Below are 25,209 nucleotides of genomic sequence, written 5' to 3' on the forward strand. Positions count from 1 at the left end.
CCCTCTCCACCCTCTCTTCTGTGCTGGGGAATAGAAGCTAGTATCAGTAGCCGGAGGAATTGTGTTTTTTTGTGTTTTTGTTGTCCATCCCTTATTGTGAACAGAATATTTGAAGAATGCCTTCAGGGTTTGGTTGGGTTTTTTCTAAAACTGTGCTGGCTGTATAGATCTTCTGTACTGCTGGGCGGAAGACATGTGTGAAGCATTCATGTTCTCACAGACATAGATGTAAACTATAAGTGCAACTTAACTGGTGTGAGGAGGTGTACAACCGTGTAGTGGTAATTCTAGTTTTTTAGGGAATCAGAATTGAGTAGAATAGAGTATAAATTTGTCTTTAGCGCACCGAACACAGAAGAAAGCTCAACAAAAAAGCAGACAACCAGTTAGTAAAACAAACACATAAACATCTCATTAGGAGCATTTAACACTAGGGATCGATAGATTATTGGTCGGGCCAATTATGTGGGACGATATTTGGCATTTTGCCAATTATTTGTATCAGCTTTTTCTTTTAATGATCACTGTTAAAATGAATTATTTAACAAGTGCTTTGTTCCTTTGTAAAACCTCAGGGAGCTATTTTTATTCATTCATTTTTTATTTAAATTTTCAATTGACTTTAATTTAAAAAAGTCGCTGAAAACTTTCTGTATATGATGTTGAGCATTTCACTTTTTATTTAACATTGGCTAAAGGCATTTAATGAAAATTTTGTGTTGGAGTTTGTTATATTACAAATTCTACGTATCGACAAAGATTTTTATTTTTATGGTAAATGCATATTGGTTCCAAATATCAGGTATCGGTCTCATTAACTACTAATAATCAGTATTGGCCCTGAAAAACCAATATTGGTCGACCCCTAATAAACACATTAAATTAGTTCACGTCACTATCTTTCTGCAGTTTAAAACTCTTCAGTCACTTTGTTGAGTTAAGAATATTGATGGCACTAGGGATAAATGACCTAATTTCTCTTGTGGGCCTCTGTTTGCTCGATAAGACCTTGCTGAGAGTTAATAATCTGATATTTTCATCCTCCCCGTGCCTTTTCTCCCAGGGTGAAAGGTGGCTACAGAGCTCTTAACATGGGCTTCCCTCATGAAGCCATGGTCGATATGACAGGCGGGGTGACTGAGGTTTATCCCGTCAGCAGAATGAGAGACCTGCCGACCTTCCTTAGAAACCAGCTGATTAGAGGAGCGCTCATCAACTGTGCCAACTGTCAGGTACAGTGAGGAGGATGGCGGTGCCATGACATGTGGCGGATCAGACTTGTTAGGTCTAGTTTAAATACCTGGACCTGCTGGGAAACACTTAAGCAAAGCATAATCCCATTGAAGGTTTACTTATATGAGATGAGTCAGATGAGTGTTATTCTGTTTTTTTTCTTCTGTCCTGACTGTGGATGGATGATTTTTCCCCCAGGGTCCTTTCGAGCAAAAGACTGAACAGGGGATCATGTTCCGACATGCCTACTCTCTGACTGCAATAGAGAAGGTAAATAAATATGCCTCTTAATATTATGTTGTGTATCTCACGGAGCTTGACTTGACCTAAAACAAAATATACACCAATGGCAATTGCTTCACATGAGATACTAATTTTTTCCGCATATGAATGCAATTTCAGTGGCAGCATGGTTTGGATGAGATATTCAGTCCCAGTCTGATCACAACTCGCTGATATATATGTGAAGCTGCAATATATGATGCACATGTGCACTTCATAAAAGAAGAATCCTTTCATTTAAAGCTACAAATACTATAATTAATCAGACAAAATCTATATATCTGGGCTGTAATCAGTTATATAACATTGGGGGAGACAATATTCAATCAACATCCTATGTAACCCAACTCTCTGATATGATATTATGATTTTATACTATGCCATTTTTAGGATATATTTTATTCTGACATTTTTTATGACATATTACACAATAACAGTTCATGACATTTTGTACAATGACGTTTTTATGACCAATTATACTGTAAAATTTTGTGCCATGACATTTTTGACATTTTGTACTACTGCTCTCACCTTTCTGTCCTTTTTTTCCCCTCATCTGCCAGGTGAAGACGGCAAACGGCCCTGTGGAATTGTTGCGAATTCTCAACCCCTGGGGGGACACAGAGTGGGAGGGACCCTGGAGTGATTTGAAAGGGTCAGTGCATTCAGGTTTTCAATTTGTTTTATAACATTGGAATAATACCGAGGGGATTGACTGAATTTGCATTATTTGTGGCAACTGCAACATCCTGGAGGACATCAAATAGGTTCTGTGGTTAACACAAGATTTTCAGGCTTTGTTCCATGGGAGTTAATACCAAACTCATGAATTTTAAAGCTCTAAGGATAAAAAAAAAAATGTGGTTATTAAGTGATTATATGAGACTACAATGGTCTCTGTAATGTTAACAAGAATAAGTTACTTTCCTGAGAGAGTGGTACCATTTGGGAAAAAGATATTTTACACTTTTTGGGGGACAAAAATCCAAAAGTGTCCCATATTTGTTCGTATATCTGTCTCTCCTGTTTCTCTGTACAGTCCAGAGTGGAACACAGTGAGCATGGAGGAGCAGAGAAGGCTGGGCAGAGTCCGTCGGGAAGACGGGGAGTTCTGGTAAGTTTGTGCATCTGAACATCTCCCTGTGACCTTCATCACCGCTTCTTCTGACTCTTAATGTCCTCTTTCTGCAGACATTTCTTTCAATGATTTGTAAATTAACATGTACAGTTTCAAAAATTAAAACTAGTCTTACAAAGGGAACTGATTTAACTATGAATGTCGTCCAACAAACCTGGAAAGGTCAAATTACATATTGGTACGGAAGCCCTGAGAGCTCAACACACTGCCTATGAGGAAATTACAACCAAATATGGAAACATTAAAACGCAAATCAAACTACAACATGATGACTAAAATCATATTGTGTATCAGTTAACAATTAACTGCTGCTTGTTCCTTAATAACAGAAATGGTCAGTAAAGTTTTAAAATATTATTTATGCCTTAAAACTGCATCCTGTTTTAATTAAACAATTTGTGTATTTTCATCCTTGAATGTTACTTCATGTAAATTTACTTCATAAGCCTAAAACCAAGGCAACAACAAGGGTTTGTCCCAGTATCCCTCCTCGCCTCCGCCGTCCTCCACTCTTGATCACTTTACCTTGAAATTGATCAGGACTGAAGGAATGAAGGCCGTCCCAGTTGCTTAAATGCACTTGGAGGAGTTGAGGAGAGATGAGGCTCTCAGAGGAGGAGGAAGCGAGGATACATAAGAGCACACACTCCTCTGACTGGATATCAGTTAATGATTGGATGCACGCAGCCCGGCATCTGCAGCTGATCGCACTGATCTGATGCATCACAACATCAGAGGAGTTTCATACCGAAGGGAAGACAGATCAAAGATTAAGCTCAGCTCTATCACTCAGAAGACAGAAGAAGAAACAGAAGAAACAAAAACAACATTCCTCATTTATTAGAAAGACTTTTCTTTTCATGATCTGTTATTTCCCTCATTAACTTTCATGGAAAACAGTTAAAGTTCGAGAGCGCTTGTCTGTCAGCCAAAAATACTGATAACACTGATCGTTATTTCTGTTCAATCACACGAGGCTGATCATTCTTGAACGTGGGGTTTGATAACTGACAGAATTTCAATTTTCCCTGAAACATGTAGTCTAGTAAATAATCTCCAGTGTTAAAAAGACACCAAAACAAGAGTGTCCCAGCCACGTACATCGCTTTTAAAAGTCCTGTGTAAACAGTTAACATTGTGTTGTTACTTGCAGCAGCTTTCTGTATTGTGTTTTCTTTGTTTGATGAGCACTTTTTGGCAGACTTTCCTGTGAGTCAACTCACCAGTTTCTCTCTCAACCAGGATGTCAGTGTCAGACTTCCAACAGAACTTTGAGTCGCTGGAGGTGTGTCACCTGACTGACTGTCTCAGTGATCTGGGGTCCAAAGTGCTGCCATGGAGCTGCACAATGCATCATGGGAACTGGGTGCCGCGCATCACAGCAGGAGGGCCTCCCCAAGGAGGTAAGACACATAATGACACATGATTAAACATGTCTGAGAGTTTACGGTACAAACACGGAACAATAAAAACAAACTGTGATCATTATTAACTTTAGCTGAAGAGAAAACCTGAGTAGAGACCTTTTTATTACTTTGTTTAAGTAAGGAACTGTACTTAATCTGTCAGAGGAGGGGGTGGCTAAGGTGTAACTTCTTCCATTTGTGATGCTAGCATTTGTTGTAAAAGATGTGCTCAAGGACCATCAGAATCTCGAAAATCAGAATTCCTTTATTCACAGTTTCTGGTTATGATAAATAATTTTTATTGGAAAAAGAAAACATGCCTTTTAAATCTGCCAGGGGAGGTTGGGGATCACAGGGTATTAATTTAAAGTATCTACAAAATACACGCTTTTAGAGCTGAATGTCGCTCCTCCAAACCAAATCAAAACCATAACTCCCTCACCAGTCCTTAAAAGTGTTTGAAGTGCCTCCCTGTTTTGCACCAGCCCCTCCCCTCTCATAAATAACAAACAGTCCCTTCAACCAGGTTGCAGTTTTTGTTGTCAGAATTGTTACACGGGTACCATTTTTGGCCAGGGACACGACATCACTGTCTGATCAATGTTTGCTTGGTTGACTTGAGAGTTCTGGAGTCAAAAAGTAACCCTCTTCCTTCTTTATGTGCTGCCTTCTGAGAGCTGTTTGTACAATGTTTGTGATCTGTTGAGCATCAGGATAAGCTATCAAAACAACAAGTAGAGACAAGTTTATTTGTACTTGTCAGTACTTGTGGCTTACAGTGTGAAAGTTGTGCCACAGTAGAGTGTGTTTCATCACTGCAACACTCTCTCTGTCTGTGGGGGTTTTCCAGAATAGATGTGTTTTTGTTAGCAGTCCTCGTTGTGCCATCAAAGGCTGTCAGTGGAAAATGCTGTTTCAACAAAGAAAAGATGTTCCAGGATGTTTGCTCTTAAAGGTCCAGTGTGTAGGATTTAGGGGGATATTAAGGCAGAAATGAAAATAAGAATCGTTGTGTTTTCGTTATTTTAGAATGAGCTGTTATATGCTATATCTACATAGGGAGCAGGTCCTTGTGTACGGAGTGCGCCATGTTGCACTGCTTTGCACGTTTCACAGAAAGCCCCACTGTGAGTAGAGCGTTCAAAAAAAACCTTTTTTTAATTAATTTATTTTTTTTAAACTGCTTTATTCAGTGTTTTTAAATGGTTTAAATCACCTGGTCTGTTTGTTTTGGAGAGGAATAGACCTCTGCAGATAATAAAGCCCCTGGTTAAAATCTCCTGAACAATGAATACTAAAGGAATTTTAACAGGGAGAAGTGTCAGCTTGTTGCAGTCTGCAATCATTCTTCACCAAATACCCCTTAATCTTAAAACTAGACCTTTAAGGTTATACGGTCAAATTAACCAATTAGCAATGTGCAATTCAAATCAAATTTAAGTTTCGGCTCCCAATAATTACATAAGCAATGTAACCGAGAAAAAACTATTATTTCTCCACGTTCCATTTTGCAAGTGTATCCTTATTTTGTCTTGTGCCCTGAATGTCACACGCATGCACATTTTGGCCCCTGCTTCCCTCAGCCTGAGCTCAACACCTGCAGCCGATACTATCAGCAAGGCGAGTTGTATCAGCGCGAGGAAAGATGACGGAAGAAGAGCAACAGCGTTTGGTGAGCAAATTAGGCAGAACAAATGCCGTTGTGTGGGAACAGTTTGGATACGAGGCATCCGACGTGGAGCAAAGAAGAGTAAAATGCAACATTTGCTATATGGTATCTGCACCGCATAGCAACGCGTCAAAACTTTTTTATCATCTTAAGTTTAAACAGTAAGTGACCTATGACCAAATAATAAAAAAACAAAAGGGGAAAAAGAGCTGTGCACTTGTGATCCGATCACCCAGGATGCAAGTTATTACCAGGTTCAAACAGGGCCATTCTTCATGGAGAATAAGATGGAATTGACTTTGTTACATTTTTCTACTTAACAATCAGATTTGATCGTACACAAGTATATTGTGACTGTCTGCATATGACTTTGTGCCTGCACATAGAGGATGGTTGTCCATACGAGAAAGCCTTACATGTTTTTATAACATATTGACTCCTACAAGCATGTGTTTGAAATCTGTTTAAGAGGGAAGTTGAAGTCTTTGTGCCATCATAGTAAGAGACGAGGAAGGGAAATGGTTCATATTCATGTTCAGTCAAGGGTTAAAGGCTAAGGAATGCAGTATAAAGAAGAGTGAAGCACTACTGATTGTGTGTGTCTGTTTGTCCGTCTGTTTCTTTCCAGATACGTTCTGGCAGAACCCCCAGTTCTACTTCACCCTTTTGGAGGTTGACAGCAACACAGACAACTCTCAGAAGACCTGCTCCTTCATTTTGGCTCTGATGCAGAAACACCACAGACTTAGGAATGTTCACCTGCATATATCCCTGGATATTTACCCGGTACACAAATATAAACAGAGTGAGACAGATGATGTCAGTTGTTCAATAAATGATCAAATTATTCACATAGTGACGCAGACTAAAAAAAACAAGATCGATCTATCACAGAAGCAGTGTAGTGGATAGTAACTAAGTACTTTATACATAGTTGCAAAGAGTGAAGTTTGGTCCATGAATTGCAGCTGTTTGATGTATTGTGTAATATTGTGTATTGTGTAATTGTGTAAGTGTGTAAGTGTGTGTTTTCTCTTCAGGCCCATCCTAAAAACACATACCTGTCACCTGAGGACTTGAGTGCACGTCGACCGGTCCTCCGCTGGCCCAAACACTCCACACGTCGAGAGATCGTCCTCCGTGGCTCCCTTCCACCGGGCCACTACATCATCATTCCTTCAACCAGCAAGGCTAATCAGCAGGGAGCGTTTCTGCTGCGGGTGCTGACAGAGCCGGGTAACACTGCCACGTGAGTCATGGATCAGTCGTTTTCAGGCAGTATAGAAAGTACAAAAACGTCACCTTTCTTAATGTATCTGCCCTTTTCGATATAGATGGGTTTTTTTTTCCTTTTTATTTTCTCTATTTTAATTATGCTAAATTTTATTATTATTATCACTGTTGTTATTGTTATTATTATTACTTATTTTACTTTTATTTTACATTTGTTTGTTTAGAATCTGAGATGTCTTTGACAATGTGGAGATCACTGTGCTGTTAAAAAAATCAATAAAAAATCTATTAAAAAAGGAAAGAAAGTAAATTTAAAAAAAAAACATACTAACCATACACCACCAAACTGTGCGTTTCAAACACAAAAAGGTGAAACGGCAAAAAGACAATGTTCAAATCTGCTGCTTAGATAAAGAAACCTCAAAGGGCTCATAATTTCTGCATGGAGAAATATTAGGACTTCAAGATTTGTGAATATAAACATGATGGTTCTGATATGTTTTCACCCCTTTTTTTCAGTCCAGCCCTCAAACCATTGCCACAGGACATGTCTTCATTAAAAGAGGTACAAGTTAAATCACTTACTAAATAAGTGGACTGGGCTCAAACTAAAGTAGTCAGTGCTGAAGATAAAAGTTCACACAGAAACAGAAGTTTGAAGAGTATTGGGAAACAATAGTACTTTGTGATGTATTCTTCTTCCCGTGCACTTTGAAGTCAGGGCCTGGATAGCTCAGTCGGTAGAGCATCAGACTTTTAATCTGAGGGTCCAGGGTTCAAGTCCCTGTTCAGGCGAAAGTAGTTTTAAAGTACTTGAAGCAGAAGGAACTATCAGGAATATAGTATAGACATAAAATGAAGTGTGAGCAGAACGAGTTGTTTGAATCATAAGCCAAAGCTCTTGAGTTACAGGTCCATCTGCATTCTGACCCTCACCTGTGGTCATGTGCTTTGGGCAGTTACTGAAACAATGAGGTCACAGAGTTTCCTCTGTAGGGTGTCAGGGCTCGGCATTAAGATGGGGATACACAACAGGATTTTCTATAGCATGCACAGTCGTGACTACTCCGTCCTAGTCCACACGAGTTGCAACCACTTAGTCTGGCAAGTATGCACAGAAATCTGTAAGTGTATTAGGGGTACAGAATCCTCCTGACATGAGTCGGAGCATATCAAACGTCTGATTTTTCAGAGCTGGCTTTGAACTCTGTCGTATACACTGGTCACCGACCCAACCGGGCAGTGCGTACTGTTAAATAGCCAATGAATGCTCCGTTGTTATCCCTACATTGCACTTAGCGTTAGCCAGTGTTGCCTACACTTCCAGTATGTTACACCACCAGAAGGAACTTCATTTACTCACCTCAAGCAGTCTATAGAGTCCATTCTCCCCATGTCTACCCTTCCAGGACTTCACCCAAATGCGTTTGCCCTGTTTTTTTTCTTTCTCAGCGCAGACGGTGACACATAAAAACTGCTGCTTCTTGTCTTGTATCTATGTTTGTTTTTCTCTTCTTCTTCTTCTTCTTCTTGTCTTCTTCTCCTCCTCCTCCTTCTTGAAAGTTGTATGTTCACAGTATGATCTCTTATCTGTTGCAGTCATTAAGTGTGTGATCCACCATTTTTAAGTCATCATAAAAAATCAGCAGAAGCCAGTCGATTAGTTTATCCTCCCAGTCTTTTCAGAAACTAGGAGTGTGAAAGTCATGTAGTATATCCCCAGCCTTAAAAATAAAGTGAAGGGGACTCCCAGGGGAGTGATAGTGCATTGTAAATAATCTTTCTTAGTGTTAAAATGGATGAGTAGGGCCTGGATGGTTCAGTCAGTAGTCTTTTAATTTGAGGGTCCAGGGTTCAAGTCCCTGTTCAGACCAGGTAAACCTGAAGTTTTCTCTGAGCCATCAAAAGCTGCTGCTTCAGTTCAGTCAGGTTGTATAGGATATTGCTGTTACACGAGTAAACTCCATCACAGTCAGTATATGTGCATGTGGACAAGTTATGTCCAAGTATTACATGTACTAACAGTAGTACACCGTTATCCCATAATGCATTACACAAAGATAATATAACTCACAGTTGCAAAAAGACAAAAAGCGATGGTTGAGAGGAAAATCTTGGAAATCATACTAACAAAGAAAAGTGTTAAATCTTAAAAAAAAAAAAAAAAAAATTATTTGACAGAAGCATTCCAAATTTACTTTGACCCTGAACTGTGTATAGTTTGCCATGTATAAAGAGAATCCTCACAAATCACTTACCACAAGTCCTTGTGCTGCTACTTCAGTAACTTCAACAGTTATATTATTATACAGTAGTACGATGTGTAGTTGATGATCTGTGATATGAATGGATTTCGTCTCTCTATATACTAAATGTCACCATCAGCCGAACAATCTACTCCATTAACAAAATAAACCTTTTAATCAGACAAATAAAATCAAAATCTCTTCAACCAAAATTAAAAGTTTATGTTAAATGTCATACTGCTGAATCAACATTTAAATCAGGTAATTGTAGCTTCTGGCTCGAAGAACCACAGTTGCCATGACCGCAGGACGTTATTAGCAACTTCGGGATGAAGTTGGACACAAATCCCTCCGGTATAATCAAATCTGTGCAGGGTTGGCATCTTCTCATCTTGAACAATTGTATGACTTATTTATTAATTTACCTGTCTCCAATGTCTGTCCCAAGCACTTTAAAACCAGTATCGCCTGAACAGGGACTTGAACCCTGGACCCTCAGATTAAAAGTCTGATGCTCTACCGACTGAGCTATCCAGGCTCTGCAGGGGTTATCAGATAGAATTTGTTTTGATTTGAATTTGTTTGTTTTTTGATTTTGTTTTGTTTATTTTTGCATACTAGTTTTATACATTGCATTGTAGCATAAGGCACAGGTTTATATTTTACACACAAACTTAGCACTCAGGCTCCAGCATGCATGGGGCTTTGACAGTGGGTACATACATTTAAAACATTCATCAAAGCAACTGTTTTGAAAGAGAATGCATGTTAAAATAAAAATAAAAAACAGTACTCAATACATGGATAAAAAAGATGTACAGTAAGATTTTTTTGTGGAAATAAAAGCTTGTTCTTAACTGAGTATTTTCTTCCTGCAGCTTGTATATCCTCACCAGTCTGCTCTTCCTTCACTTGCAACCACCAGACATCTGTTCAAGAAGCACTGCAACAAGGTGAGACTTACTCACACACAGCTGCTGTACATCCAGATTCCAACTCAAAGGTTTAAAGGTGCCATATGGAGGTTTTTTCAGCACTGGAGCTTCTTGGCACAGATCTGTTGTGGTGAGGTAACACCACCTGTCTGCTGATGTACATTCAAGATAGATAGATGTATAGATATTATAGACATGTAAACAAACAAACAGAAACACAATTTAAACAATATTTTTTGATAACCTATACTCAATGAATAGATTCAAATAAGCAACAAGAAATTGCATCTTACATGTTCAAAAAGGACTTACACACATCCAAACATACACACACATATCCATATACAAACATGTATACATACGCACACATATATATATACATACATGTACATAAATATGTCCCACTGAATTCACACTTCCTCATTCTTAAACCTCTGTAATATAATGTTTTTGTGAATCTCCTTATGAAAAGTAATGTTTGTGCATTGCTTGAGTCTCTGATCCAAATCATTTCACAATTTGACGCCACAGAATAAAAATACATACTATTTATGGTTGTACGAGCATGATGCTTCTTTAAGTTAAGCCTCCCTCTAAAAATATAACCACCCTTCCTGAAAAATAAGTTTTTTTGTATTTTGCCTGGTAGCAAATGATTTCTTGCTGTATGCATTATCTGTGCGGTCTGAAATTCTACGAGGTCCATAAACTTCAAGACATTTGGAGAAAAAAAACATAGAGTTAGTGTGTTTATAGAATCCTACATTATTAACTATCCTTAGTTACATGAAATTACTGGTTTAAAACACAAGCTGTATGGAGCTATATGCTATGGTCTTGTGTCTTGTGTCTGTTTCTTTGTGTCCTCAGAAAGGACTTTGCAAACCAGCGCACCTGTTCAACCTGTTGACGGAGGCCTTACAGGAACGAGGTGAGCTGTCTGCGTCGTGGGCGGATCAGTAGACTGGTTCAGTCTTGTTTTTTGTTGTCTGAAATTCTCTGTAATTTATTTAATGATTGTGGGAACAAGTTACACTTTCATAGGAACAATGTCTTCAGTGGTTACCTCCTTTGATTTTAGTGGTTGGTCGTGTCTTACCACAAACATCCAGCTGCTCCAAAATGTAGATAAAACCACAGCTGAGTGTTGTTGCAGTCAGTTTGTTTAGTTTATCCTCTGAGTTCAGGCTAAATCTGTACCTTTAAAACGGTCTCTTCAAATCTTTATTTCAAGTTTCATGTCTGTATTTGTCATATGCACAACTTTTAGTTCTGGTGTATTAGAGCTGTGTTCCCTCGTTGAATAGTGTCTCCTCCTGTAAATGCATAGTTCCCACCTCCGTGGTTAGGTTTCGACTAGATGGGTAAAAAATATTCTTTATACAAATGATATTCGGTTATTTTTAATAAAATAAGATAAAAAGGTTTGACAAACATGCTCTGGAGGGACAGAGGAAGGATCAGTTATGTAGCTCCTACGGTTTGCCATTGTTTGGGTGCATTGATCAAAGTTGTAGTGTAAAAATTATAGTTTAAATAATATAAAATTTAGCTAATTACATAAAATGTGTGAGATTAATATTTCATAAAAAGGGGGGATGTTGGGGAAAGTAGAAATGGGGAACAACAAAAATATATAAATCATTTAAAATAGAATTTCGTAAGTGCATCAAGTAAATATAAGTGCTTAAGTAACTAAAACACACTTAGGTCAGTAATAAAACCATAAGTGTTTTTTTTTTTTTTTTTTTTTTGCAAGGATCCTCACCCACCTGTTCTGAAACCAGCTGGTTGAGGATGATTAACAGAACAAAGTCAGTATTCATGACACTGATTGTTTGTCGGGGTTGTCGACCCCACCAAAGCTTTGATAACGATCAACCACCAGCAGTATTCAAGCATGAAAAACACTGCTTTAATAACTGTTCTCTCTCTTTTTACATAGCACTTGTATATAATATCTGCTTGTTAAAATGTCCACTGATGATCTTTCCTGTTGTGCTCAGCGCTGGCCGGCAGCGAGAAGTACTTGTCACTGGAGCACTGCAAGAGCCTGGTGGTCCTCACTGATGTATCCTTAAAAATGAATGTTATATCTGCTTACTCTATCTGTCTTTCATTATTTGTCTGTCATGTCTGAACAGGATCACCCAGCAGATTAAAAAAATACATGAAAGACATAATCAACTCATCACTGTTTCAATATTAGCAGACACATCACCCAAACATGACTGAGTGAAGAGGTGTAGAAAAATAATAAGATCTGCATCACGTTAAAGCTGTAGCTCAGTACATTTGAAAAATATTGATACAGTGGTAGTTTTGACAGTGGTAGATATCTTTCAGGCCATATTAGATCTATGATTCCATTTTCTTGATTGATTACACTGCAGGAGGGCCTGGATAGCTCAGTCGGTAGAGCATCAGACTTTTAATCTGAGGGTCCAGGGTTCAAGTCCCTGTTCAGGTGAAGGTAATTTTAAAATGCAGATCTCAGAGTCAGGTAAGTTATTCAGCAATCTAGGGGCACAGTACAGGTGAACCAGTCCTGTGCAGAAACAATCATGCAGAATAAATCTGTCTTTGATATGAACTAATACTTGAATTTAATGACAAAGTCAGTAATGAACATTTTGCTTTTTACACTTATGTTCTGTTGTATTTGCTCAGTTAATGGTCCACTGTGTAGGATTTAAGTGGATATACTGGGAAATATTGATTATTACAGATATACAAGTATGGTTTCTTTAGTGAATAATCACCTGAAAATAAAAGTCATGTTTTTGTTACCTTAGAATGAGTGGTTTATATCTACATAGGGAGAGGGTCCTTGTCTACAGGGTCTGTCATGCACGGCCATGTTTCTACAGACCAAACCAAACACTGGCTCTAGATTTGGCCATTTGCATTTTAGTGTCAGCCACCTTAGTTAGCATCCCTTCTGCTGTGGATTTTTTAACCCTTTGATACCTGGATGGACAACTTGTGTTGCATTCAGACACATTTCACAAGTATTTAAACCTTTGAGACCTAAGCAAAAAGGTTTAATTCTGTTCAAAAACTAAATATTTTTAAAAATGAGAGAAGTTTTAGAAAATTAAGAATCAAAAAACTATTCAATGGTTCAAAATCTGTTATGGAATATATATATATATATATATATATATATATATATATATATATATATATATATATATATTTTCATTTTTCAAAGAAAAGTAAATTGTTTTTGAAAGATCAAGCTCATTTGCTCAGATTTCATTGGGGTAAGTGAAACTGCTTTATTTGAGTGAGTTTTTTGGTTGAAATGGCAGAGTCCTCATGATCTATGAACACCAGTAGAAGTCAGACTGGAACAAGTTTCAACTGGCGACAGCATCAGCCATCCCTTACCATTAGATGCCATTATATTTTTCCCAGGGTTCCTTCAAAACTCCTCTCACCTGAACAGGGACTTGAACCCTGGACCCTCAGATTAAAAGTCTGATGCTCTACCAACTGAGCTATCCAGGATCTGAAAGGGGGTCAAAAATAGAATAATCAGACTGCAAATCTATCCTTCAAAAATCCAACATTCCTCTGTCCTTAGACCCGCACATCGCCTAAGGAGAAACGCCCCCCAAAAACACCTATAACAGGGAAAAAAAATGGTAGAAACCTCAGGAAGAGCAACTGAGGAGGGATCCGTCCTCCAGGACGGACAGACATTCAATAGATGTCGTGAAAAATATATATATTTTAAAACACTGACAGGTGTTTCTATTATTTTGTCCACCTACTTTTATGTTATTGAGGTAAGATGATATAAAAAAACACCTCACTGGTAAATGCAGTACAATTCAACAGCAGCACAAACTGCAACTGTAGCAGCCTGAACATTATGACCTTCATAAAGGAAGGATTTATTGATTATTAAACTGCATTGTTTTTTTGTCAGGTGTGCCTGATAAACTGGTAACTGGGTGTATTTATGTTTGATATTTTTGGTGTTTTTCTGGGTTTTTTTCCCTTGACTTCAGTGTTTCTTTCAGAATACAGGCAACGCTCGGCTGAACTGGGCTGAGTTCAAGACTCTGTGGGACAAGATCAGGCGGTGGACGGTAAGATTACTAACACACCAGTAAAACCAGGGTTCCCGTGGATCCTTAAAAGTCTTAAAATGCAGTAAAATCATTAATCTATAAAAAAGGCCCTGATGTTGGTGTGGTGTGGTATTAAAATGTCTTAAATCAACTTTTCAAAAGTCAAAATGTGAGGACGTTGGAAGTAGGATATATTAGATAGATAAAACAGATGATAGAAACTTTTTTAAACTGAAAACTTCCTAAAATTAGCGATGAACAAAATAAGACACTAATAGGTGAAATTACAGAAGAAGAAATTAAAAAGGCAATATCACATTTAAAGGTGAATAAAGCCCCAGGACCAGACGGATTCCCATCGGAGTGGTACAAGGAGATGAAGGATTTACTCACCCCTATAATGAAAACTACATTTAACCAGGTGCTTAAAACTGGCATTACTCCTCTCTCTTGGAAAGAAGCACTAATCTCGGTAATACCGAATCAGGGAAAAGACAAGTCAGACTGTGCAAGTTATCGGCCTATAAGTGTTTTGAATCAAGACTATAAGATCTTTACACACATTCTGGCAAAAAGAATCGACATTATTCTTCCTCAAATAATAAGCCTAGACCAAACAGGTTTTATTCAGCAAAGACAGACACAAGATAATATTCGCCGAACACTACACGTGGTTGAACAAATAAATAAGAACAAACTTGAAGCAGTAATGCTAAGCCTAGATGCAGAGAAGGCTTTTGACCTCGTTAACTGGGAGTTTTTATTTCGAACATTAGGCAAATATGGATTTCATCAAACGTTTATTAATACTATTAAAGCACTATACAATGAACCAAAAGCTAGAGTAAAAATAAATGGAGCAATATCAAATTCTTTTGGACTGGAAAGAGGAACCAGGCAAGGCTGCCCATTGAGCCCACTGTTGTTCGCTCTGTTTATAGAGCTGTTAAGCCGGGGGATCACCCAGAACAATAATATCACGGGTATAAAAATACTAGATCAAGAATATAAGATTTCTTTATTCGCCGATGACGTTTTAATCAGTTTGTCAAACCCCGAAAGTTCAATTCTGCAACTGATATCTTGTCTAAATACCTTTGGCTCAGTTTCAGGTTACAAATTAAATATCCAAAAGACTCAATTACTAAGTTTTAATTATAAACCCAGCCAAAACATCACCTCCAGGATTCAACTAAATTGGACTCTAGAATATATAAAGTATCTGGGGGTCAACATCCCAAAGGATTTATCAAACTTGTACAGTTTAAATTTTGGAAAGCTAAATCAAAGATTAAAGGAAGATATAAAGAGATGGAACCTTATCCCAATATTAAATTTTGAATCAAGGATTGAATCGGTTAAAATAAACATCTTGCCAAGGATACTATACTTATTCCAGACCCTCCCAATTGAAATTAACGATAAACTATTCCATGAATGGGACAAATTAATATCCCAATACATATGGCAGGGGAAAAAAACGAGGATAAGGTTTAAAACTCTTCAATTGCCAAAGATCAAAGGGGGACTGTCTCTTCCTTGCCTAAAAGACTACTATCTATCAGCCCAGCTGAGGGTCCTGTTTTGTTGGTGTGTCTCAGATTACAAAGCGAGATGGAAGGAAATTGAGGAAAACATATCAGGAACGATACCAATTCAAGCAAGATTAGGAGATAAAAGACTACTTAAAAGCTTGATGGAAAAAGGAAATAAATGGATTAACATATCTTTAAAAACATGAATGAGCATAACGACTAGAAATAATATGCTGGAAGAAGTAAAGATCCTAAAATGGTGTTGTTATGATTCGGATTTTGCCCCAAATAAGATGGATGCCAACTATAGAGGATGGGTTAGCCGGGGTCTCTCCTCATACTGTACCTTTTTCAGCCAGACAGTATTGAAGAGCTTTCAGATGTTGAAAAGACTTCATGGACTTAATAATAGTGATTTTTTCAGATTCCTTCAGGTACGCCACCACCTAAATAGCTCTATGTTGAATAGTCAAAAGGCTTTTGATAACGGTTTATTAAAAGTGTTCATTAGTGCATATAGGTCAGATTCCATACGTAAGGTCATCTCTAAACTTTATAGAGGACTACAGGAGATAAAAATAACGAACACCATATATATAAAACAAAAATGAGACAGAGAAACTAACAAATGCCTCCTAGAAGATATTTGGTTAAAATATTGTGAATTTCAATGGAAGATATCAAGCTCAAACACATGGAGATCATTCGGCTGGAAATGTCTCATTAGGTATTTCACTACACCAGCTCAACACAGCTACCAGGCAGGATCTGCCAGCTGCTGGAGGTTGTGTCATTCCCAGGAGACTAATCATTATCATTTGTTTTGGGCTTGTCCAAAAATAAATACTTTTTGGCGTAAGATTTATTCAGAACTAGTAATAATATTTGGAACTGACATTTCATTTAACTGGGATGAACTTCTTTTTGGACTTGTACTGTCAGCTAATGTAAGTGTGAAAAGTAAATATTTAATCGGAATACTGAGTCTAGCTGCTAGAAAAGCAATAACAAAAAAATGGCTTAAGCCAGACACCCCAACTATAGATGAATGGTATGATATCATTTATGAGATTTTCGTTATGGAAAGAATCACTTTCTCAATGAGGCTTCAGCAATCTAAGTTCGATGACATCTGGAAGCAATGGAAAAAATGTATATCTCCCTGAAACGCCCCTCTTTTATTTAAGGTTCTTTTTTTTAATATTTATTTTATTTTCATTTTTTGACCATATAAAGACGCACTGGATTAATTATTTATTTAACTGTAATATTTCAACAGAAAACACCCCATGTTTATGTTAGTGTTAATGTTTAAGGAAAAGAAAGATATACATATGTGCGGGTATGTATGTATATGTATGTATGTATGGGTGTGTATGTGCGTATGTAAGTATATATGTTGTATGTGTATATATATATATATATATATATATATATATATATATACAATTTTTTTTTTTTTTTCTTCCTTTTTCCTTTTTTCCGGACATTTGAGGCAGACAACGGAAACTAGATATACGCCCAAATGATGTCCCAGATGTAAATGTCTGTTTCTGAACGTCTGACTCTGTATATCTGATTCTGAATGTCAATAAAAAAATTAATTAAAAAAAAAAAAAGAATTACTAAAATCTCAAGATTGATAAACTTCTTTTTTTAAATAATTTAAGGGCTTTAACATCATGCAGATCTGAATAGAGAAACCAAAAACGTTTACAACATCCAATCAAATAATAATTCACAAACTTATTTCAGTACGAATACGATAACACATGTTCACTGTTTTCCAGTTTCCATTGTTTTCCAAAGTAATTTCCTTTTTAACTTGACCCAAAAAGTCATGTTTCATGTTGACATAAACATTTGGGTAAAAGTGTCCCTTCCCCAAGTAATTGATGTTAATTCGTGTTCTTCAAAAAAACAACAACACTATTGACATGATGGTTGAAGTGGAAGCTGCCTGTGTGTAGATGTTCCAGCTGGAGATCGTTACTCCCTCAATATCCTGCTTGTCTCAGCTTTGCAAAGTTATTAATCATTTTAAGAGACCGAAATAAAGGAATCAACATCCAGGCTTTGGTGTCATGTTGCTCGGAAGATTTCCACAAATCCCTCATATGAAGCAAAAAATAATTGGGCAACATTTTCTCAAATAATGCAGCATACTCTCTTACTTTCATCATGAAACTGGCTTCATGTGTTCACCACCTCAAATCATTTTGCTTCAGAAATCGGTTCATTATTGAGCTTAATCTAATGAGTAAAATGAGCACAAGTTGTCGGATGGAGTCCTGAACCAGCACAGGCACAGGAGCCACCTTGGCATCCATCTACAAAATGTCAAGAGCTACACTTATTAATCAATTAGTTATCAGTTATTAAATTAATCTCTTACTAATATGATAATTGATAGCGCTGAGTTGTTTTGGCTGATTCCAGCTTCTTAAATGTGATTATCAGGGATCCCATAGTTATGAAAAACATGGAAAAGTCATGAATTTCACATTTCCCAGGCCTGGAAAAGTCATAGAATTTGTAAAAAATCATTGAAAAGTTTTGTAAAAATGCATTGAAATTTCGTTGTGTAATGAACTTTGCAGTTTTGTGGATAACCTTCCACGTAACAGCAACTTAATTTTCTGGCGCTCTAACATGTTGATTTGTGACATTTTGTTTACCATGACATAGATTTCTTCATTTTCCGTACTGCCTTTCCCAGCTACCTGAAATTATGTGTGGGACAAGAAAAAAAATTATTATTATTAATTAAAGAAAAATAATAATTATTAAGGGTCTGGAAAAGTCATGGAATAGTTTTGAATTTTGTCTATGAATATGTGTAGGAGTCCTGGATTATTTACTGGTGTCTTTGCTCTTCTAAGATAGTAAACTGAATATCTGAATATGTACCTTGAACAAAACAAGACATTTGAGGATGTGATCTTAGACACAATTTCAACATTTTCTGACATTTTCCAGGCCAAACAACTTTTGGATCAATCCAGAAAATAATGGTAATGAAAGTAATTGTACCGAGCAGGAGAGGACACAAAATTACCTCAGTAAGACACAACATGACTACTATGAGACGCAGACGACGACAAAAAGATGAGTAACCACTACAAAGAGATGCAAAATAACAAAAAAGGGGGAAAAAAACACAAAGACTGTGTTTTGCTGATATGTAGGAGAGGTGTTGTGGCCTTTTATCATGTCATTTTTTCATGCATTCAGTAGTTGTTTTTTAATCTCTCCACAGGATATCTTCCTGGTGTTTGACAAGAACAAAACAAAGCACCTGGAGTACAAAGAGGTCGCCCCTGCTCTGAACGCAGCAGGTAGGACTAAGGACGCAGAAACAGTTCATTCACACTGGAAACATTTCTCAGCTGCACCAATCAGCTTTTGCTGAACACACGCACAACTATTAACCCTTTCACACATAATGGTCACTGCAGCAGACAGCAATTCAAAAGCCATTTTCTTGTAAATGCATGAGGTTTGTGCTATAGTTGCATGTAAATCACTACAGTGAACCCTAGTGCGTCACCCATACACTGCCACCTACTGGCCAGGTGTTGGTAGTGCAACCCAAATCTTTTAAAATCAAGATGGCCGACAGAATGCAAGAAAAGTTGCGCAGCTCAGAATTATCTTGTCAGTCCATCTTTAACAGGAGACCCTTGCAGGTAAATACAATTTTATAACGTCAAGCAACATCAAAGGATTAAGAAAGTTTTCAAAATAATTTCGAAGTATTGATTTTATGTTGGTAAGAAATTCTGATTAATCATCTGTCTGCTAAAGTGGACACCATATATTTCTGGTTTTATTCACAGTTAATACTGTTTCTGCAGCTTCGTTGTTCTTGGAAATTCTTCATCTGCAGTTAATTTTAGGACTTTAAATAATTGATTTATCTTCGTTAATTTTCAACATGCTGTTTTTGAAACAAGCAATATTTGGTAATTTTTGTAGAACATTTTCATTGGAAAAAAATATACAGTTCCACAAGGAGAGGTGTGTTGGGGGGCTGAGGAGTCATCAGGAGGGAGATGAATGAGGGAGGATTGGCCTACAGGAGGGAGGAGTGGAAGGAGAGAAGAGAGAGGCTGTGGAGTCAGGAGCAACATTCAGCGCTTTAGAGTTGCATTATAATAATATTAGAATTTGTTCAAATAAGTGAACACACAAGCTAAATAGCATTCAAAATATATTTTGTAGTTTCACATAAAATATATATTTTTTCATTGGTTTATGTTTCTTCAGTTGAAAACTTAAATACATGTGGAAAAACTCTGAAAAATACATATTTTTAACCTCTTTTTTCATGCCTAAAGAAGAACAAAACCACTTAAAAAAAATGTTTTTTGAGGAAGTCATAATTCTGGTTCAATATCAGGAAAACTTATCTGTCCAGCAGGGGGAGCCTCACCACCTCTCTTTACCTCTTCTTTTCTACGTTTTAACTCATTTACACCACTGGAAGTTAATTCTTACATTTACTATTAGATATAGTCACATATGAATTATTACATCAAGAATCATAATTTTTGTGTTTCTTAAGTCATCACAGTTGGGATATAAGTAATAGTGGTACATTAACTTCAGTATTTTTACATCCATATTTCCATTTTAAGCTACTTTCTAACTCTATTATACAACATTAATTTGACAGATTTAGTTCAGATTGACATTTTACATACAAAACCTGAGTTTGTAAAATAATATATTGTTATGTAAATCTAAGTGCTCACACATTTGAATATTGACATTTTTGAATTCAGGACTTTTACTTGTAAAGGAATTTTATGTGTAGATATTGCGACTTTTACTTCTTCCTCCTTTGCCTCCTGTGCATGTGTGGATTTTAAAATGTGAGGAGGAACACTGATAGTTGTGTAGTACAATGTCTCACAGGAGAAAATAAGATAAAATGTGAGTGCAGCTGTTTAATGAAGGATTTATTCTGACGTTGGTTAGTTTTTGTGGTGTGTTTCTGCTGTAGGCATTTACGTGGATGAATTGGTGATGCAGCTGGTTGGACTGAGATACACGGAGCGCGACATGACCATCAGTTATCCCGGCTTCCTGTTCCTGCTGATGAAACTGGAGAGCATGATCCGTAAGGGAGGGGGATCCCGGGAGAGGGCAAACGGCACATTATTACAATATTTATGAAAACTTTAGCCTTTAATCAAATAGTACAATGTGACAAAAAAAGGAATGACTAAAACTAGACTGAAAGAGGAAATAATCAAATGTTGACGAAGTCATTAAAACAACATTAAAGCAACTGGCCTTTATACATTAACATTTATCTGTAGAGTTCAGTCAAAATCAGGTGAAAAAACTAACTTTCACCTGGAAACAACCATACTTGTTGCTTGTTTGAACAAACTAATCCAAGATATCCTCAGTAACCTCTACACACCTGACAGTGCAGGATGGACAAAGTATTTGCCATCATAGTTCAAATACTTCTGAATTGTTAATTGTTTTTATTCTCTCTTGCAGACATATTTCAGGCGTATGATGTGGCGGGTATGGGAAGAATTACTGTTGACTACAAACAGGTATCAACCTCTTTTTTGCTTTAGATACTTTGAAAAAAATGAAAGAAATACAGAAATAGAGGCAACAGGTGTGATACATTTGCTATTTATTTTACTTTTATAATTAGAATGACTACAATTGACAGGTTCTTTCTTTTTCTATTAGATAGGGATGCACAAAATATATCGGGCACGTAGATTATTGGCTATTAATGGGAAATTTATATTATTATTCACTCAGTCCATCCAGGACTTCACAATGCTGCAATCACAACAGTTCACGCAAAATCAGCTAATATCCATGAATTCTGCGTGACCACACAATTTTGTCCAATTACTGCAGAGCTGCAGACAGCATATTGATCCACTCAGCCCCTCCTTGCTCCTGTCCCTGTTTATCTTAAGACTATCATGGTGCCTGTGACAGTCACACACACACTGACAGAAATAACTGTTAGCACCACATAGCTAATGCTACCCAGTGTTTATCAACAGTTTCAACAAACTTACACTGACAGACTCGAGCCATTTCGCTGTCAGGACTGTTTAACTGTTTCAGCTCATGCTGGGCAGAAAAAGCAGAAGAACTATCTATGAGTCGTATAAGTCAGTTATACAACCAGACAGACTCAACCCGACTCAAGTCCCTTACATTGAATCAGTCCATAGGCTGTCACAGGAAATAGGAGTCAGCTGATATAGTTTTTTCAGGGTTGATACCAATACCAATTATTAGTAATTAATGACACAGATAGCCGTTATTTGGAACCAATATGTATTTACAATAAAAATGAAAATCTTTCTGTAAATATTTAGAATTTGTAATATAATAATGTAATATAATAAACTTCAACAAAAAACTTTGTTTAAATGCCTTTAGCAAATGTTTAATCAAAATTGAAGCTTTCAAAATCATATACAGTTCCCTGCAACTTTTTTTTTATAAAGTAAAGTGAAAATTCAAATAAAAATGAATTTAAAAATATATATCCCTGAGGTTTTACAAAGTAAAAGTGCCTCCGTGCCAAAACTTTCTTTGCACTTTTAATTAATTAATTTTATTTGCGATCATCAAATTAAAACGCTGATACAGATAATCGGCAAAATGCCAAATATCAGCCCCAATAATCGTCCAGGCCGATAATCTGTCGACTCCTAATAGGAAACCAAGAAAGGCAGAAAGGTCTCAATTTTTGAGTTACATTGCAAACTATTCACCCAGTGGCAATAAATAACTATTAATACATGCAGAACCTTTGAGGGTTGTAATCAAAGGTGACTTAAACTTGTGTTGTCTGTTCTCTGATTGGCTCCAGTGGCTCCACTTGACCATGTACAACTGACCCGATCCACTCAGATGGATTCTTCCGGATTTGCTTTGTTTAGTCCTTTACTTTTTTCTGTTCATGCTTGATTTTAATGTGTGTATTTTTAACATATATGAAAGTAGATGTGCACTATATATGTTGCAAATTGAGACTTCACATACCATTTAAGTTTAGGCTTGTATGTTGTTGTCATCAGTGTTGGGGAATAGTGAACTGCATTTCATTTAAGTTGTAGGAAGGGACATGTAGGGGAAAAAAATCAAAGGCTGTAAAAATTAGATGCACTTTTGTGAGATCTCTTGAACCTTTGCTGACATTCCTTGCACTTGCCCATGAATTCTGGGATTTTTAAAATGTTTTTTATTTTTTGGTTTACCCTAAAAGATATCTAGAACACATTAGGTATATGCCATATTAAGAATATTTTCAAAACTTGAGTTGCCCATCTATTCTTTCGGCAAAGCCACCAGACTCCACTTAAAAAAACAGTCATTTCAGCTTGCTGAACACAGGAGCTGATGATCCACCGCTGTCTGGATCATTTAGTTAGTTTGTGTTACTGTGTGACTTTGGTGAATACAAACTAACCCTTTTAAGTCACACAATATGACAAAAAAAAAATAAGTGACCAAATTAGTGGTAGACCAGCAGCTCCTGGGTTCAGCATGTTTAAATCAGCGTTTTCCTCAGTGAAATCTGGCTTTGGAGAAAGCAATAAAACGGCTTCAGTTCCCCGTCAGAAATCACTATGTGACAGTAATGTATAGCAGTGAAAATACTCTCAAGATAGCATACACTCAAAATGATGTTGATTGTTTGAGGTGGGACTTTTTTATTTAGCTAAAATACATTTTATCACTAACTCGTCCACAACAGAACATTGCTTAGCTTACATGTCTGTCAGCCTGCTTCTTTAAACTGTGGACGTGTCAACTGACATCTACTGTATAAGTACCCCATACAACCCAATTTCAGAAAATCTGAACTATCCCTTTAATGAATGAAAATATAAGACGTTGCCTCACCCTGCCCCCTTCCAGTTTAATGTGTAAATTACCAGTGGTGTAAAACAATCACCTGAATCTCACAACAGCTGGTGAAACACACCCTTCATCATCTTTCACCGGTTACTCGCAGCCTTTGCCACGTTACAAATTATTGACTCAAATGTGGAGATATTTTAAATTATTGACATTTTTTAAATAAAAAATATTCTTTTGTTTTGTATATGAGGTCAAATTTAAGCTTTCCATGACCCAGGCAAACTCATAGTATTAAAACTAGTGTCACATTTACTGAAATTTTCAGATGGCACCAAAAAGTGATAAAGCTCTCACAGTGAGGACAAACGGAAGAAATCTGTATTTGAAACCATGCTGAAAACATCTGACAGAAACAGATTCACGTATTTATTTTGAGGTGAATTTTATATCAAGATGAGGTAATGTAGATTGTTCCTGACTGCTCAGAAGTGACAGATGAAAATGTATTTGCACTAAATGAGCTCTTTGGCGCTGAAAGTCTCGGACTTCAGTCTTACATGTCGAAAAAAGACATCAGACAAAATGGAAAGAACCATGTTAGAAAGCAGGAACACAACTGTTCTTTTTAAAATCGGTCATGTCATCAACACAAATCATCTAAACCAAACATTAACAACATGCTTTATGTGCATTTTAAAGTAATAATAGTTCAGTTTCTTTTGATATTGCTAATGTTTGAAAACCTTCATTATGTTGTTTATGTGTTACACTTTTTTTTTAGCATGCTAACATTTCCATCTGTATTGTCATAATGTTCTTCTCATTTGTTGTAATTTTTCTATATTTCCTAGGTAAAGCCTTTGCAAACTAGCAGATTATATTGCTATGTGTCCACACTGGCATCATTAAACTTCTTGTGTGTCTCTTTCAAAACATTTGTTGTCTGTCCCTTCACACCAAAGGTGAGTGACATCCGTCTCTCACATTTACTATAAGCGGTGGACATTGATTTGCTGAAAATAAGAATTATATAGAAACAAAGCACATTTAAGTCTGCACGGGGGGAAAAAACGATCCATCGCTCTCCATTGACTTTGCATTGGGTGACGGTGCCTGCTGGACATTTCTAACTGCTGGCAAACAACAGAAAAATGTCTAACAGCTCTCTGAGATGGGATGCACTACCAATAGTCTTAAGAACCCATAATAAAGTTTTTGTAAGCTGCTGAACTGAAAAACTGAGCTTTTAATAGGACAGAAGTGGAAAGAGAAGAGAGGGACCAGCAGACAGAATGGCTGGAAACGGTTGGGAAACTGTATTCATATGATAACAATAGTTGGTGGTGTAAGTCTGTATTGACACACCATAGAAGAAGACCAAGTGTGTCTGTGATGTCACCATTCTCACAGAATCCGCACATTGCCAGTTTACATGGCGACAGAAGGGGTTACGTTCTCAAAAAATGACACTATGGAACCCATTTTCAGAAGTTTTTTGCAAGTTTCATGCAAGAAACATCAGGTAAACAACCAAACAGTATGCAGGGAGCAGCAAGTATTTTACTAATTTGACCAGGCAAACTA

At 37.0% G+C, this 25,209-nt stretch overlaps 1 protein-coding gene and 4 non-coding genes across 5 annotated transcripts; 3 read left to right on the forward strand and 2 right to left on the reverse strand.

Annotated features, from left to right (window-relative positions):
* Window positions 1-116: 116 nt before the first annotated feature.
* zgc:85932 (uncharacterized protein LOC405875 homolog) lies at window positions 117-23,233 on the forward strand. The gene is made up of 17 exons (XM_042487010.1): window positions 117-127; window positions 1,064-1,232; window positions 1,432-1,503; window positions 2,079-2,170; window positions 2,555-2,629; window positions 3,896-4,056; window positions 6,357-6,514; window positions 6,769-6,977; window positions 7,481-7,526; window positions 10,086-10,160; window positions 11,013-11,073; window positions 12,149-12,213; window positions 14,174-14,242; window positions 19,019-19,097; window positions 20,768-20,884; window positions 21,277-21,335; window positions 22,631-23,233. The coding sequence occupies exons 1-17, from the start codon at window positions 117-119 to the stop codon at window positions 22,655-22,657; spliced, it is 1,545 nt and encodes a 514-aa protein (XP_042342944.1). The 3' UTR covers window positions 22,658-23,233.
* trnak-uuu lies at window positions 7,684-7,756 on the forward strand. Its single transcript has one exon. It is a non-coding gene; the product is annotated as a tRNA-Lys (tRNA).
* trnak-uuu lies at window positions 9,673-9,745 on the reverse strand. The gene has a single exon. It is a non-coding gene; the product is annotated as a tRNA-Lys (tRNA).
* Window positions 12,540-12,612, forward strand: trnak-uuu. Its single transcript has one exon. It is a non-coding gene; the product is annotated as a tRNA-Lys (tRNA).
* On the reverse strand, window positions 13,581-13,655 carry trnak-uuu. The gene has a single exon. It is a non-coding gene; the product is annotated as a tRNA-Lys (tRNA).
* Window positions 23,234-25,209: the final 1,976 nt, after the last annotated feature.

Source organism: Plectropomus leopardus, chromosome 5 (assembly GCF_008729295.1).
Source record: "Plectropomus leopardus isolate mb chromosome 5, YSFRI_Pleo_2.0, whole genome shotgun sequence".
In the NCBI taxonomy this organism is placed as follows: domain Eukaryota; kingdom Metazoa; phylum Chordata; class Actinopteri; order Perciformes; family Serranidae; genus Plectropomus; species Plectropomus leopardus.

Bases quoted from the DNA above. Each gene is read 5' to 3' on its own strand.
- zgc:85932 (XM_042487010.1), top strand. The intron at 10,161-11,012 runs GTGAGACTTACT...TTGTGTCCTCAG, and splicing joins TCAAGAAGCACTGCAACAAG to AAAGGACTTTGCAAACCAGC. The intron at 11,074-12,148 runs GTGAGCTGTCTG...TGTTGTGCTCAG, and splicing joins GGAGGCCTTACAGGAACGAG to CGCTGGCCGGCAGCGAGAAG.